At 39.0% G+C, this 17450-nt stretch overlaps 1 protein-coding gene across 5 annotated transcripts in view; it reads left to right on the top strand.

Annotated features, from left to right (window-relative positions):
- The window catches only part of COL4A5 (collagen type IV alpha 5 chain), a 203281-nt gene that overhangs the window by 67032 nt on the left and 118799 nt on the right, over positions 1-17450 (top strand). For all 5 annotated transcript variants that reach the window (XM_040323904.1, XM_040323901.1, XM_040323903.1 and 2 more), the window contains exons 4-13: positions 453-497; positions 3132-3176; positions 3358-3420; positions 4216-4269; positions 4997-5023; positions 7608-7688; positions 11509-11571; positions 15430-15465; positions 15554-15595; positions 15805-15897. In XM_040323904.1, the coding sequence (XP_040179838.1) occupies positions 453-497; positions 3132-3176; positions 3358-3420; positions 4216-4269; positions 4997-5023; positions 7608-7688; positions 11509-11571; positions 15430-15465; positions 15554-15595; positions 15805-15897 (549 nt within the window). The remainder of the gene's footprint in view (positions 1-452; positions 498-3131; positions 3177-3357; positions 3421-4215; positions 4270-4996; positions 5024-7607; positions 7689-11508; positions 11572-15429; positions 15466-15553; positions 15596-15804; positions 15898-17450) is intronic.

Raw genomic sequence — 17450 nt, 5'->3', positions numbered from 1 at the left:
CCACTCCGTTAATCATCTCTACTGACTTTGTCATTGTTCCATGTTTTGATTTCTTATCACTGCAGATAGTTCTATTATTTTGCATGGCATATTTAAAAAGTTTTGATTTTCTTTTAATTGCCCTACATCGCTTGCTAGCATGTATTAGATTTAATGTCACAACCCTGTTAAATATTAAATATTTTAACATCCATATCATACACTGATTTCAATGTTAAAATGTTATTCATTAATTATATTTTAAATATCCATATTAAATTATGCAAAAAGGTGAACTTGTAATAATTTAATGACAATGTGTTTTTGTTTTTCAATCTTACATAAGGAAACATATCATACCAGTAAGTTTAATAAACAAGTATATAAATAAAATGCATAATTAGCATGCATTGTATATATAGTTTGAATTATGATTGGTAACATCTAACACATTCTGATGCCTTCTTTTTTAGGGTGATGATGGACAGCAAGGACCTACTGGCCCCAAAGGAATACGAGTATGTAATGTATACCTGTATTACTGGCATTGCAAAGTGAAATATCATTCTGTGTATCTGAAAAATCTAAATGTACATTCAACTTTAATCTCTTTATTACTAGACTAGTTAGAAGCTACATTTGTAATATATACACATTTCTTCTGGAATATGCTGTATATCTGTCTATCTGTGATATACAAAATCTATATTATCCTGAGATTATGCTTTGGGATATATGTGTCAATTTTAGACAGCTATGGAAAGCAGGCTGACCTGGTGTAGGACAGACTTTAGATCACTGGTGGTCAATTTGAAAATTATAGAAGGTGTCAAGTGCACCCTTTGATACTTTCTTTTTATGTGATATTATGTGATATTAAACCCAAGTGGTGGCTGCATTTGTTTTCATTTCACTCACCTGATTATCTGGCCAGTAATACACCTCCTGTATTAGAGTGCTTCCACTCTGGATGAAGGAGCACAGAGATACCTTTGGACAGCAGTATTGTCAGTCTGGGGGGAGGGGAAGGTTCTATGTACTAGTAGTTTTAATACTCTAACAAATTGAAGCCAAACTCCAGCTCAGTGTTTCTCAACTCCAGTCCTCAAGGCGCCCCAACAGGTCATGTTTTCAGGATTTCCCTCAGATGAAATGGCTGTGTTAATTACCAAGGCAGTGAAACTGATCAAATCACCTGTGCAAAATGATGGAAAGCCTGAAAACATGACCTGTTGGGGCGCCTTGAGGACTGGAGTTGAGAAACACTGCTCCAGCTCATGCTTTATAAAGAGGTTTCAGCCAACAGGTTTGTTCCTTTTGGGATAAAGGTTTTACAGAAATAAATATAAGCTATTTATACAACTGGTAAATTAGAAGACTGTTAGTTTGAAAAACCTGTTCCTAAATATCACTAGGAAAGTGTCAATAAAAAAATAAAAAAATGTGCACTTAGCTAACAGATAAAATGAAGCCGTTTGGAGCAGCTAATTATTAGGGTTTACATACATTAATGAACCATTGTCAGTAATTGTAAATCTCAGGTAGAGACCTAACACTCCTGTCAGGCTTGGGCTCCATTTGCACACTAATTATGACCCTCTTTTATTATGCTTCAGTCCTTTACTTCTGATCAGCATAGCATGAAGCCGGCCATACATAGACCAAAATTTGGGCAATTTAAAAGGGACTGTATGAGCAGGGAGGTTGAACAGAATCCGATCTAATGCCGCGTACACACAACCATTTTAAAAGTTCTAGAAAAAAACAAAGTTTTTTTCGTTGTGATTCTTGTCAAGCCTGCCCTGCATACACACAATCGTGAAAAAAAAAATGCTTGAGCAAAGCGCGGTGACGTACAACCCGTACGACGGCACTATAAAGGGGAAGTTCTATTCAGATGGCGCCACCCTTTGGGCTGCTTTTGCTGTTTTCGTGTTAGTAAAAGTAAGATGAGAGACGATTCGCGCTTTTCAGTCTTCGTGCTTTTTAGTCTGTTACAGCGCGACGAATGTGCTATCTCCATTACAAGCGCTAGTTTTACCAGAACGAGTGCTCCCGTCTCATAACTTGCTTCTGAGCATTCACGTCTTTTTCCCATCGTTAAAGCCTACACACGACCGTTTTTCACAACATGAAAAATGATGCGAAAAATTAGAGCATGTTCTAAATTTTTAATGCCCATTTTTCACGTCATGAAAAATGCTCTGGAGCGCACACACGATCGTTTTAAAAAACATTTTAAGGACCATTTAAAAAAATGTCAATTTTCACGTCATGAAAAACGGTCTGGGTACGCGGCATAAGATTCGTCTTTTTTACAACTACCCTGTTGGATTTTTCCTGCTCAATCAGTGCCACAGGCCATAGCCGGCAGCGCTCATCACTGTATTCTGATGGCAGGGAAGTTTTCCTGCTGTCACAATACAATAGCTCAGCAGGGAGGATTCCCCCATCCACATCAAATGTGTGGATGAGGGAATCGAGACATGCTGTTAAAACAAAAAAAAAAAAAATACTCATCTATGGGCGGCTATATAGACACAAATTATTCAGGAAATTCAAGCGGCTGTAAGTGAGTAAAAAAAGTGAAAGAGAACTGTTAACAGGGCAAGCAGTGGGGCAATATTTAGAGAAAAGTGTTGGGTGGTTTGCACATTTATCTGTTTGCACAAACTGTACAACAAATTGTACTATAGCAGTTTTAATAATGTACCTACATCAACTTATGGTTGACAGATCAAACTGACATGTCACATTAAAGTTGAGAAGCCGGGGGGTCAGGTGTGGTCTTCTTGTCTAACCACCAGATTCTGCCGATCTTTCTCCTAAAGCATGAAAAGAAATGATTGGTTAGTTGTCGTTAGAAACAAGAATGGTTCTTCCTTCAGATACTATCAATCAAGATGCAGAGGCTTTCCTTCATCGATATCTAAGTTTATGTACTGTTGTATTTCCTTCACTAATCCAGTTAAATTATTAGCTAATATCGATACTGTGGGTTGATAGTCCATTCATCCTCTTCCCAGGTGACCTTATATGGGTTAGGCAGTACCAGCATCTGCCACCATGGGTCTACCTGGTTCAATCGATTACTGTGTTTAAAAAAAGCATAAAAATAATATTCACATTTATTTCCACTACTCTGTTCACAGGGACCTCCAGGACTGCCAGGATTTCCAGGATCACCCGGATTACCTGTAAGAACAAAAATCCCTTTCTACTTTACTCCTAATTCCTCTTTGTCTGCTGTATAATTGGCCTTGTGTACCTTTTTAGTGGGCTAAGGATCCTGGGACACATTACCCTGCCATTGATAATGTACAAAGCTGTTGTGTGGGTAATATATTTACTTTTAGCATTACATTTCTTCTTTTTCAGGGTTTGCTAGGTCAGGATGGAGCCCCCGGACCTGCTGGTATTCCAGGATGCAATGGAACAAAGGTATTAGGCAAAATGATCTTATTCTGGGTGTCCTAGCTATCCTTGATAATTGGGAAATTGAACAGTATACTGAATGGCATTGTTAAAAAGGCAGTAATAAAAGTGTGGTAAAATGAATAAGGCCAACAGATTAGTGAATACTGTCTTATGTTTCAAGATTATTGCACATTGTGTGCTCTTTGCTTTATTAAATAAGACCACATAATCAGGCTGTTGTTTTTCTCACCCTCATTTGGATCTTTATATGACCTGTCTGGGTCTTTATATGACCTTTACACAGGAGGAGGTTCCATTATTGGTTGAACCAGTATTCACTTACCTCACTATAGACATTATTAGGATTAGAAGACACAAACCGTTTTTGAACAAATTAGCTTCACTCTCATATGAAGCCGAAAATGTTTTTCAATATGTTCTCATGGACTTGGGCTGACATTTTCCAAATCCAGACATCAGTGTCATGTCTATAAGGTACCCACAGACACTGTTAGCAGAAGACTGTTGAAGCAAGTAGCAGCTGGATGGTCTACAGATCTTTCTCACTGTTGTTTTCCCCTGATAAGATGGAGCCAACAGTATTTATTTATTGACCTGCAATCAGATTTAGGTGTGGAGGACAGTTAGATGCCTGTCTGCACATCCTGTTACTGTTTAATGTCACCTTGGTATCATGGGCACCTTTAGAATGATGGCTAGCAAGCATTTCATATTATCTATTATATGAGTACATTACATTATATAGTAAAGTTAATAAGTGTTATGTTTGTGTCTAACATCCTAAAACTCTGTTTATAGGGAGATCGTGGTTTTCCAGGAAGTGCAGGTTTTCCAGGTCCATCTGGTCCCCAGGTAAGAACTGAATGTTATGTTCACTCCCCACTCATCCACTGAGATGTTCTGTCCTGCTCTTGATTTTTTATTATGTCCTGCTCTTGATTTTCTATTTTGTCCTGCTCTTGATTTTCTATTTTGTTTCCTTTTTTTTTTACAAATGAGTGTCTGTGTTGGGCTGCAGTATGAACAAATATACTTCGGTCCAAAAACAGAAATCCATTTTGGTAAATAGATTGCCATAAGTTCAGTTTAAATAGATATTAAAAGGCCAATTTAAAATGGAGAGCGGCTACTGCTCTGATCTCTCCACTTGACTTTAGAGTACATTTTACTGACCATTCATAAAATGGTGGTAACTTAATTTCCCACCAATGAAGGTTTAGCAGTTATGTACTCAGAGGGGGAGAAATCTGGTGCACACAAAATCTGGTGCAGCTCTGCATAGTAACTAATCAGCTTATAGGTTTCATTGGCAAAGCTTAATTGAACAAGTTTAAGCTAGAAGTTAATTATTTACTACGCACAGCTGCACCAGATTCTGTGTGCACCAGTTTTAGTAAATCTCCCCCAGAGTAACCCATTTTGAGTGCCGTGGTTGGAGGAATGTGGTGAATTTTGTGAGTGAGAATCTTTAACTCTTTTAGTAAATCAGCCTTTCTGTATTTACACAATGAAAATGTTCATATATTTATTTAAAATGAATTTTGCCTAAATGAAATAACGTTTTCTTTGTATTTTTCAGGGTCCTCCTGGATTACCAGGTTTAAAAGTAAGTCACTTTGTTTTACTGTCAAAGACTAGTTTTAGATTCCAGTTTGCAAAGGAATTTTTACTTAGATTAGTAAATGTGGTAAAATTTCACTTTTCAAAAAGTACTCAAGCATGTATCAGTATTTGGTTACAAATGGTCATATGATTGTCAGTAGTGCTTCTTTTGATTCACTGAGCTAACTGAAAATTCCCTTGCAACGTGATAATTCAGTTTGGTAAAGGAACAAACTTTATTCCTTTAGCAAATCAAATTCCTAGCTAAGGACATGTTGTTGAAAATATAACCATAGATTCAAAAAGAGCAGCACCCAAAGAAAAACATATACTGTAGATTATTTGCTTCAAGGACAAGTTAATATGTTTCAGTTTTTTTTAAAAGATTTTGATACTGAACTTATAATAATAACATGAGAAATATCTGTAACCTTTTTTAGCTTGCCTTCATTTTGTTATAGAGAAAGCGGACGTTACTACCCTAATCCCCCTGTCCTGGGCAGATTCCCCCTGTTGCTTGGCTACAGTCCCTTTCTTTATCTTTCTTTATCTCAAAAGAAAGACACCAGGGGCCCGTTTGGACCCCTAACATTTCACCAAAGCCCCCACTGGAGAAAATTGTAAAAAAACAATAATAAAAAATTATTCAATTGTAAAAATGTAATAATAAAAAAATATATAAAAAAAATTAACTACTGACCTTGTCCACTGGTCTACCGATGCTGTCCATTGCCCTACTGCCCTATATATTTATACACACACACACACACACACACACACACACACACACACACATGTGTTTGAACTTTGGGATGCACATCCTAATACAATAGGCTGTGCACACCTATGTTTACAGTTCCGTCCCCTATGGGACAAGGCACATGCAGTATTTTGTCCAATGCTTCTAAGTACTTTCACACCCTAATTATGAGGTTTGATCTGCCCCCCTCCTGCAGTAGTCGATCTGATAACAGCTATGAAGGACCACATCTGAGTCAAACTGCTCAAGTGGCCTACACAGAGCCCAGAAATCTTGTGGAAAACCTTCACAGTAGAATGAAAGTTGTGCAAGTCACAAAGGAAAAATGCTCATGGTTTTGAATGAGGATGTCCAACATGCTTATATAAGTGTGAAAGTCATCACAGTGTATTATGCAATCTCTTATAAAATTGGGTAGCTCTCGGGGTGTGGAGAACTGGTAAAGGAACTATGGTGCAGGTCAACACTTTAAGACTCGGTGTCTCTTGCACATTAGCCATGTTGTACCAAGGATGGGGTTTTGTTGTGAGCGTAGAAGCTGTGAAAATATAACTTTGTGCCATTCTATGCCCCTGCTATTCTTGCTACATCTCATTGGCTACTTAGGATGGAGCACTGTCTGTCACTGTCTTAGGCTGCACCTGGGCAGACACAGTATGCATTAACCTTAGTTTAGCTTGCAAGGTTTGCCATCCTTCTCTCTCCATAGTGGTAAGGGCACTAGAAAGGGTTTCATAGAATGCACCATGTCACTGGTGTTATCACTGGTTTTTAAATGCACAATGGTGTATTACAGAACTCACTTCACTTTGTGTCACCCAGAAAAGGAGTTTTAGTAAAATGGGACTGAATGTCCACTGCGGTCTTACACAACACACAAAAAATGAATTACAAACACATCTATACCTTCACAAACATTCCTAATGACACCGCAATTTTGTAAAAATATTAGCAAACACTTTATAAAACATTCACCCTCCTACAACATGCTGATGATAAGCCTTCCTGGCACCCCCCTATATCCTCCCTCGTGTAGCCAATCTCCAATATTTACACCCAGACTCCAAAGGAATCCATTCATTCACATCTTCTCTATTCCCAACACCAATAACCGCTGTACTCCTGGCCCTGTCAGATGCCTCTGCTCTCATGCAGAAAGATGGCAGATGCCCACAGTTATGATGCTGTAGTCCTTCCCAACAGCTGCTTGGAGTGGCAACGTTTATTAAACTCTAGTGAATCCAGTGCAATACATCTGAAGGCAAGTAGAGGACACATTCTGAATGATAGTGCAACTTTCACAATATGTATTCTTGAATTATTACTTAATTCTACCATAGAGAGAGGAAAAGAGAGCATAATATACTATTTTTAGAGAATGCATTCTGACTTTTTTGTGGCATTGTTTTCTGGACAGACAGTAATTAGCACTACACTTACTTTACTGCCTGGCCAGATTCCCACTTTAATAACTTAAACGTCTAATATAAACACTATAACAATGGAGGAGTGACAGTATCTGCTGACACTGCTTATATTCTTTTGGGAAAAACATGTTAAATTGATTTAATGCTTTCTGAGTCACTGACCTGGAACCTAAGCAGATCTTGCTTCAGACCATTGACCAGAAAGCCAAGAATGGTCCGGCAAGAAGCATTTAATATAGAAGGTCAGGCTGCAATCATAGGGTCCAATGGTAAATTGAACTGTAGAAAAAATGCTTGACTTGCCATCTACATTTTAGCCACCAGAGGTCAGGCACGCACCATATTTTTTTAGAATCTTCACAGTTGTGTACGTCCTGATGCATTTTTTATGTGTCCTCCAGGGGGAGCCAGGGGAAGGTTTCTCTGTGTCACAGCCAGGACAAAAAGGTGATCTTGGACTACCAGGTCTTCCAGGTTTACCAGTAAGTTTTTATACAGCCTTTCTTGCAGATGATTCATATCTTTTACATATTTCATTGTTAAATAGTATACTATTATGTACAAAACAGTAGAGTATTTGAATATGACTGTATCTGGTTGATGTGAATTAAGCACAGACTCCAAATTAATTAAGTTTATAGAATTATTGTGTTAGAATTTTTTTTTAATGTTTCTTAAAAACAGCAATATTGGCCACTATGTTACATAAAAATGTTTGTATTGCAGAATCTATGTAATATCTTCACTAGTAGAAATATCGGCTTTTAATGGCAGCTCCAGCAAAGCTCTGAAGAGTAGTGGTAAAAAATGTACCAGTAAATTAGAAAGAAAAAAAAAAGGATTTCGGGTTGATTTACTAAGGGCCAGCATACTGTGCACTGCAAGTACACTTGCACCAGAGCTTATTAAGTTAGGTACAAATTTGCATTGCAAAGGATACCCAATCACATGCAAGGGAGCATAAAAAGGGAAAAAAACATAATTTTTGCCTGTACATGATTAAATGATAGAAATCAGCAGAGCTTCCCCTCAGATCTAGAGCAACTGCACAGACTATTTGCCTTCAGTAAATTAACCTCTCTATGACAGTTTGAAATAGCCCTTACATCGGGAGGCCACATGAGAAACAGGGACTGTTGTGGAGGGCTGGACCAAAGTTTAGTGTAAAATAACAATATTTTGATTAAACTAGTAGCCTTGGGTAATTAGCACTGGACTGGGAAGGTCCATAAGTACTTAAACATATAGAAAACACACACCTGGTACTAGGAATAATAGGTACAACTTCTGAAATAGCATGCACACTCATGATTACTACACCCTGTTCACACTGATTGCAGCTTTGTGCGGCTTGTCGACATCTGTGTGACTTCATGCACATATGTCTATGCAAGTCACACAAGAAATCACCCAAAATAGTGCATGAACCTTTTTAAAATTGGTGAAAGAAAGATTTACACCAAATTGAACAGTTCCATAGGCACAAATAGGTTGTCATGTTGTCAAGTTGCACCGGTGCAAACGGGGAATTGACACGCTAACACAGGAAGAAATTGGCTGGGTAGCAGTGTGGCAGGAAAGTGTTGGGACATTTCCTAGGCAATGCTGTCCTGCTAGAACCAAGCCTCCCCGCTGCACTGATCAGCCCATGCAGCCACAATTTGCATGATTTATGCCATAAATATAATTTTGGAGTCATCTTAAATTGGTCATTATAATGTGTACTTTTTATTTACAGGAACACTAGGCTGTAGCGTATAGAACCTCATGCAGCTTTAATGCAGCTTTCATCAATGATGCGTTCCTCAATTTTCTCAGCCTGCAGTAGAGTGCGAGCCCTACAGTGACATCTTTAGAAATGTCCAACACATCCCCTGCTGACTCAGAGCCAGAGCTCTCCAATCAGTGGGAAGTATGAACATTCCTTATTGCAGAGCTATAGGTTTGACTCAGTAGAAGGGGTGTCTGATCTCTGCAATGATACCACTGTTTCCCCACAGAAAGCAAGGGTTTCACTCTGCAGCTTTTGGCAGGGGACAGGCTTTTCTATTCATGCTGTTTTAGAAAGAAAACAAACTGTAAAGACATTGAACATTTCTTGTTTTAAAACACCTAGAATTTATTTATCTGACACAAATTGAAGGATTAGTTGGGCTTAAAGCGGTTGTAAACCCACATATACATTTTTTTTTACACCTGCAAGGCAAAAGCCATAATGAGCTAGTATGCACCACATATTAGCTCATTATGAAATACTTACCTCGGAACGAGGTGTAGGGAACTTACCTGGTCCACGCCAAGCTGAGCCGAGTGTGTCTTCCGGGTATCGCCGCTCCAGCGCTGTGATTGGCTCGAGCGGCGATGACGTCACTCCCACGCATGCGCGCGGGAGATTTTATGCCGGCATGCCGGCCCTTCAGCCGAGGATCCCCCCCTGCGCATGCGCCGCTGCAATCAGCGGCGCATTGCGAGGGGAATATCTCCTAAACCCATGACTGCAGGTTAGCGATCCGCTTTTTTAATGAAATGTATCATAACAGATATTGACAATATTAGACATCACTTTATAGGATTGATCCTAATACTTGTGTGACACATATTGTGAGAAAGAACAAAACAATGTACAATGGAAGGAAAGAAAAATAAGTATTAATATCTAATTGTTAGTCAGACCCCGCTTACCCTGGGTGGGATAAAACTGTAAGGAGGGGTTGCCCAACAATTTAATATCATCAACATAGATCAAGGAACTTAGTGATAAATAATGAGCTACATCTGAATCTCATATAATAAGAAAGGTTATATACAACTCATCAGTACTATTAAAGGGTACATTCTTTTAGGTATTTAGAAGCTCTAGGATGAGATAGCCAGGCTCGCCTCTTACTTTTAAAGGTAGTAGTGGAGTAATTTTTATATTCTAGCATTTTCCGAATTGAGCTTGAGTGTTTAATCTAGATATTACATTCAAAAGATTGGGTGCTTCAGTGGATTTTCATAAACTGGTTATAGTAAGCTTTGCCGCTGTTAATATATGAGCCACAATCGATCTGTATATTAAGGAAACATATCAAGATTTATACCTAAAAGGACCATGGCAGGAATAAGTTCAGTTAGGTTGCCTGTGAAGTTGGACAAGAAGGTGGATACATCCAGCTACCTACTGAGTAACACATTTTACAGTAGTCTAATACTCTTGTTTGGATAGGTACCTTGGTTCCATCTTTCTTGTGTTTGGTTTTAGATAGAAGGTGTTTCCATGCTGTTATTGTGGACCTAATGCTAAAAAGATTAGGTAGACTAAGTTTGGGAAGTACATAACTAGCAATGGTTAAGGCACTGAGATCGTAGCCTACAGTGGCTTCATTTTCAATGCTTACCCAATGTTTGTCTTCGGTAGAGGTGAACCAGAATCTCATCTGATCCAGTAAAGAGGCATAATGATAATCTCTAATAACTGGTAGGCCCATGCTACCTGCGGATTTGGTGGTGGTTAGAATTGAGAACACTACTCTAGATTTTTTCCATTCCAAATGAAGTTTTTCAGTTTCGTGTCAATCTGCGTAATTTTTTTTGAAGAGAATTTTGGGGAGGGTTTGCATCCTAAATGCAGCAATTTTCCCAACCCATGAGAGTTGTGTTTTCTGCATAATTTGCAGGTCTTTGGTGACTTGGTCTATAAGATTGGGAAAGTTTTCTTCATATAATTTGGAAGGTGGGTAGGTAAGTTTTATTCCTAGGGATAAGATAGCTTCTTCATCCCAATTGTAGCTATTTTTAATACGCAGACTGTTAGAGATTTCTATAGGGAGGTTCATAGGTAAGACAAAGCATTTATTTTAGTTTATTTTATAGTATGATATAATTATCTAGTAGTTTCTGGATTGCAGATAATAAAGATGAAGGGTTAGTTAATGTAAGAGTAATCAGCTTTTTATTAATGGTTTTGTCTTCCTACACTGCTAAAAGATGATTCCTGGTTGAGTGGCCTTTTCAAATATACAGTTCTGTGGTTCAAATATACAGTAATCTTATGATTGTTAATCAGACCAATGTCTGTTGGTCATTCTGTGGTCACACAATACACACATAAGGAATATGCAAGATTAACTGGATTTGAACATGGCACTGATTATCTTTACATTAATGTGTGATTCCTGTGTAAAAGGCTGTAAGTAGACCAAAACAAACCAACATCATGGGACAAATAACTCACAGCTTGATACTTCCACATCTGATCGTGGTCTCTGTTACTTTGATTGTCCTACTCCTATGAAGCTTAACATCTGTTTTTCTTTTCAGGGTTTACTGGGTCCCCCAGGAATACAAGGTCCGCCTGGGCGTTTAGGACCTGCAGGTTTACCGGTATGGTTTGTATTTCTATAATAAGTATATATATATTATATACCGTATATACAGTACTGTACATATACAGTTTATATGTCTATGTGGTGTGTATGTAGATATACAGTAAGGTCCATATATATTTGGACACAGGCACAATGTTAGTTCTTTTCAGGTATTTACCAAAACATATGGACTGAAGTGCACACTCGGGTTTAATTTGAGGGTATGTACATCCAAATCTAATTAAGGGTTTAGGAATTACAGCTCTTAAGAACAGCCATTCCCCCTTTTTCAACCAAAACCAAAAGTAAGTCCAAAAGTAATTGGACAATTGAATCAAAAGCTGTTTCTTGGTCAGGTGTGGGCTACTCCTTCATTATTTCTCTATCAAGTAACCAGGTAAAGGGTCTGGAGTTGATTCTAAGTGTGGCATTTGCATTTGAAATCTATTGCTGTGAACCTACATCATGCGTTTAAAGGAGCTGTCCATGCAAGTGGAACCAACCATTGCAAGGCTTTAAAAACAAAACAAATCCATCAGAGAGATAGCAGCAACATTAGGAGTGGCCAAATCAACAGTTTGGTACAGTCTGAGGAAAGACGAACACACACTGCTTAGCAACATAAAAAGGCTTGAATGTCCACGGAAGACAGCAGTGGTGGATGATTGCAGGATCCTCTCAATGGTAAAGAAAAATCCATTCACAACATCCAAACAAGTCAAGAACACTCTCCAGGAGGTGGGCATATCATTATCAAAGTCTACAGCCATGGGCAAAAGTTTTGAGAATGACACAAATACTAATTTTCACAAAGTCTGCTGCCTCAGTTTTTGAGATGGGAAATTGCATATACACCAGAATGTTACGAAGAGTCGAATCGCAATTAATTGCAAAGTTCCTCTTTGCCATGAAAATTAACTTAATCCCATAAAAAAAATTCCACTGCATTTGTGAAGAAGGCTTCACGATGCCCAAGAAAGTCCAGCAAGCGCCAGGACCGTCTCCTAAAGAGGATTCAGCTGCGGGATCGGAGTGCCACCAATGCAGAGCTTGCTCAGGAATGGCAGCAGGCAGGTGTGAGCACATCTGCACGCACAGTGAGGCGAAGACTTTTGGAAGATGGCCTGGTGTCAAGAAGGGCAGCAAAGAAGCCACTTCTCTCCAAACAAAACATCAGGGACAGATTGATCTTCTGCAGAAAATATGGTGAATGGACTGCTGAGGACTGGGGCAAAGTCATATTATGAAGCCTCTTTCCGATTGTTTGGGGCATCAGGAAAAAAGGCTTGTCCGGAGAAGAAAAGGTGAGCGCTACCATCAGTCCTGTGTCATGCCAACAGTAAAGCATCCTGAGACCATTCATGTGTGGGGTTGCTTCTCATCCAAGGGAGTGGGCTCACTCACAATTTTGCCCAAAAACACAGCCATGAATAAAGAATGGTACCAAAACACCCTCCAACAGCAACTTCTTCCAACAATCCAACAACAGTTTGGTGAAGAACAATGCATTTTCCAGCACGATGGAGCACTGTGCCATAAGGCAAAAGTGATAACTAAGTGGCTCGGGGACCAAAACGTTGACATTTTGGGTCCATGGCCTGGAAACTCCCCAGATCTTAATCCCATTGATAACCTGTGGTCAATCCTCAAGAGGCGGGTGGACAAACAAAAACCCACTAATTCTGACAAACTCCAAGAAGTGATTATGAAAGAATGGGTTGCTATCAGTCAGGAATTGGCCCAGAAGTTGATTGAGAGCATGCCCAGTCGAATTGCAGATGTCCTAAAAAAGAAGGGCCAACACTGCAAATACTGACTCTTTGCATAAATGTCATGTAATTGTTGATAAAAGCCTTTGAAACGTATGAAGTGTGTGTAATTATATTTCACTACATCACAGAAACAACTGAAACAAAGATCTAAAAGCAGTTTAGCAGCAAACTTTGTGAAAACTAATATTTGTGTCATTCTCAAAACTTTTGGCCACAACTGTATAATCAAGAGAAGACTTCTCAAGAGCAAATACAGAGGGTTCACCCCAAGGTGCAAACCAGTCATAAGCCTGAAGAATAGAAAAGCCAGATTAGACTCTGCCAAAAAACATCTAAAAAAGCCATACCAGTTCTCAAAAAGCATTCTCCATGAAGCTAAGATTAAGCTGTATCAGAATGACAGGGGAAAAAAAGTGTGGAGAAGGCTTGGAACAGCTCATGATCCAAAGCACACAACGTCATCTGTAAAACATGGTGGAGGCAGTGTGATGGCATGGGCATAGAGAAGGGCATCAGCCTGATCAAAGCCTCGGTTTCACCGTCGCGGTCCCAGATATCCTGCTGGCTAGGATTTCTCCCCTTTGGGCTAAAATCAGTTGTTTTGAACGCTGCTTTGCACGGATTGACACCACACCAGTGGGGATGGACTTGTGCCTTACTTCCCTTTCCCTAACCTCCATGTAAGTGGATATTGCACCAGTATCTCATTAAAAAAAATTCAGTTCTAACCTAGAGGTGCCTGTGTTTCTCTTCTCTTTGCATATCTGGAGTCTGCTTTCAACTTCCCCCTCATGGGACTAATGTATTACATTGTATACTATTTAGCAGTGCCACTACCCATTTTTTGTTAAAGGCATGGACATGCATGGCTTCCAGTGGCACTGGGTCATTGGTGTTTATTGATAATGTGACAGAAGACAGAAGCAGCTGGATGAATTATGCAGTGTTTAGAGATTCAACCAAATGCAGCAGAGTTGATTGGACGGCGCTACACAATACAGATTGACAATGATCCAAAACACACTACAAAAGTAACCCAGGAGCTTTTGAAGGAAAAGAAGGGGAATATTTTGCAAAAGCCAATTCAATCACCTGATCTCAACCCAATTGAGCATGCATTTCACTTGCTGAAGGCAGAAAGACCCACAAACGAAGAACAACTGAAGACAGCTGCAGTTAGAGCCTGGCAAAGCATTGAAGTGAAAACCCAGTCTTTAGTAATGTCCATGGGTTCCAGACTTCAGGCAGTTATTGCCAGTAAAGTATTCTGTGTTTAAAGGGACTGTGTATAAAAATAGTTGCAGTTCCTAAAATTGGTACTTGATATTTATGTTCAATCCCTCAAATTAAAGCTGAAAGTCTGCACTTCAAATTCATTTGGATTGTTTAATTTTATTCTGGTGATACACAGATCCAAATTTTGAAAATTGTCCAAATATATATGGACCTAACTGTATATATACTGTCAAATCATAACATGTTTTATTTTGAAAGATCCCCTTTAATCCCTACACATAGTGGTGTTGATTTACCTAATGAGTAGAAGCAGCTCACTGTTCAAAGTTAAAGTTAGCAAATAAGGTGACGCTGTGCCCTTTGGATACCTAATCATATGCAAGTGAAGTTTTAAAATATGATTCTTCTCTATAATTAGGCATTTCTCACATTATTGGTAATGAAGTAAACACAACTTCACTGTATACACTAACATGCATTTTGCAAACAAAGTAACCTGTACTGAATTTGAAAATGAAACTGTCTACATAAATGTTGGCCAACAGTAGCTAGCCGCATTGCTATGTGTATAGCCTATACTTTTTTAGTAAATCCAGCCAGCTTTAAACTCTGGTGTTGGTTCTGTCTGTTACAGAAGTTTTTTACTCAAGGTACCACTGTCTTTTTTCTGTTACTGTGTTAATATGGAATAAGAGGATAAAATCAGTATGCGTACATTCAAACCATGTCCTTATTGAAGATTTACCCATTTAAATGATCAATATGATGTCATGAATAGGCTAATACACCGAAAAGTGTCTTTAGACAAATTTGTGGAGCAATTACAGTTTCATTTGTTGCATGATGACACTTGGTTTCTTTTTTAGGGACCACCAGGACAACCTGGAACTCCAGGAGCGAAGGTGAATGCAGTCATAATACGTCCTTAATTTCATATTCCTCACATATTGTTGTATTTCATTAACTAATTATTTTATCTAACTTTTTTAGGGTAACATGGGCTTAAATTTCCAAGGATCAAAGGGAGAAAAGGTATTTTTGGCTGCAACTAACATGACTTTTTTTCATTTTACTTGTCATTTACGTTATCACAAGTCAGTTCCATGGAACAATTTGTTTCTCAAATTTACAATCTTGTTTACAGTACAAGTAGGCTGGCCACAGTGCTACCTTCCTGGTCAACGTGAAGATGTTCTTATTTTGCAAGCTTTAAGGTTAACAAACCTATGGTTTTATTTTAGGGTGATTCAGGTCTACAGGGACCACCTGGACCTCCAGGACAATCAACAGAGCAGAAGGAACCAGGGGATACTCAAGTCCAGAAAGGAGAAAAGGTATCTGATATTACTTACTTAGACACTGTTCCGAGATTTAAATACTTAGGTTTCTTTTCAGTGCTGCTATTTGGGAGAAAGCAATTTTAGAGACAACAGTTTATTGTCGGGTGTTCATCTCATGTAGAATTAGGCTATACCTTAAAAAAAAGCATCCTCCATGGTTGGATTCTTCTGGACATAGTCAACAGTATGTTCAGGGAAAGGAAAAAATAAGAGGCATATGTCACTGTAACAGGATGAACAAGCATATGCTGAAGCTACGCTCCCCAAATTAGATGACATAGGAGATTAGATTGGTACCATAATGTGCAGGGGAATGCTAAATCCAACTTTTATTGTTGCATTACATTTTCCAACCTAGAGGAGATCTGTGGGCAATATCGAGGAAAGGCATAACATGGATGATACAATACATCTGTCACACAAAAGTCTGTGTGATGCAGAGGGTGTGTTGGCATTACAGTGTATTGCCTGCAGCCTACACAAAGGAGAAGTAAAGAGAGTACTGGCTGCTATAGCGAATCTGTAGAGCAACAGTGTAAAGCCCCATACACACTATCAGTTTTCCTGCTGGTTTTCTCTTCAGGTTTACCAAAACCATGTAGTACAAGGACCTGCCTGATTGCATTCAAATTAAAACTCTTGAGGTTTGACCCTTATATTAGATGGTTTTGGTAAACCTGAAGAGAAAACCGTCAGGAAAACTGATAGTGTGTATGGGGCTTTAAAGCCTGTGTAGAGCAACAGTGTTACGACCTCTGTCAATGGCTCTTTGGGCCTGTTTCACTGGCACCAGTTTAAGACACATTTGAGATCATTCAAAATTCATTGACAGGTGCATTTGCAACTTGCAGCTGACTTCTTTAAGACTTACATTTGACCTGATTCAAGTGAGTTTTGCATCCCCATGAACTTATATGGCAATTCAAAACTTGCTTAAAGCAAAATAAAAAAAAGTCTGACACAGGCCTTTGCTCGCCCCTGGTAGAACCACTTTAAGAGGCCTAATTACAAAACTTTCTCCTCCAAGTTAAGCTTTAAAGTGAACCTGTCTACTAAAAACAAGATTTCCACGTTATAGTTTTCTTTGGTAGTTATGAAATAGATCTATTGCCCTGTAGCTTTGCCAGCTAGGAGCTACATTCCTGGATGTAACATCAGTGGTCCCAGAACAGAGATGTCACTTGTGTGATGCCAATTAGCAATGCATGTACAGCCTTGCACAGGCCATGGGTACATGCCTTCCTTTGTCTTATTTTAACTGGTGGTTCCACAGCAAGGGTGCTTCCTGTCATAAGATAACAACTCTGCTCCTGCAGTATCTCAGTGTGCTAAGAAGCACCCTAAATGCAGGAGCTGAGCTCTCAACTACTGTATATGCTTTGAGCTTTTGAGAACCACATGCTGACACACCAGCATACTGAATGTATGTTCTGGCTGAAACTATACTGTGAGCGTTGGCTATAAAGGCAGCATAGAGGGTTGTGCATTTGCAGGTATGGTATGCAAGGTACCAGAAGATGCGTGCCATAGAAATATGCAGGGCTCTC

Source organism: Rana temporaria, chromosome 9 (genome assembly GCF_905171775.1).
Source record: "Rana temporaria chromosome 9, aRanTem1.1, whole genome shotgun sequence".
NCBI lineage: Eukaryota > Metazoa > Chordata > Amphibia > Anura > Ranidae > Rana > Rana temporaria.
Note: the sequence above shows the minus strand (reverse complement) of the source record. Positions and strands in the feature narration are given on the sequence as shown.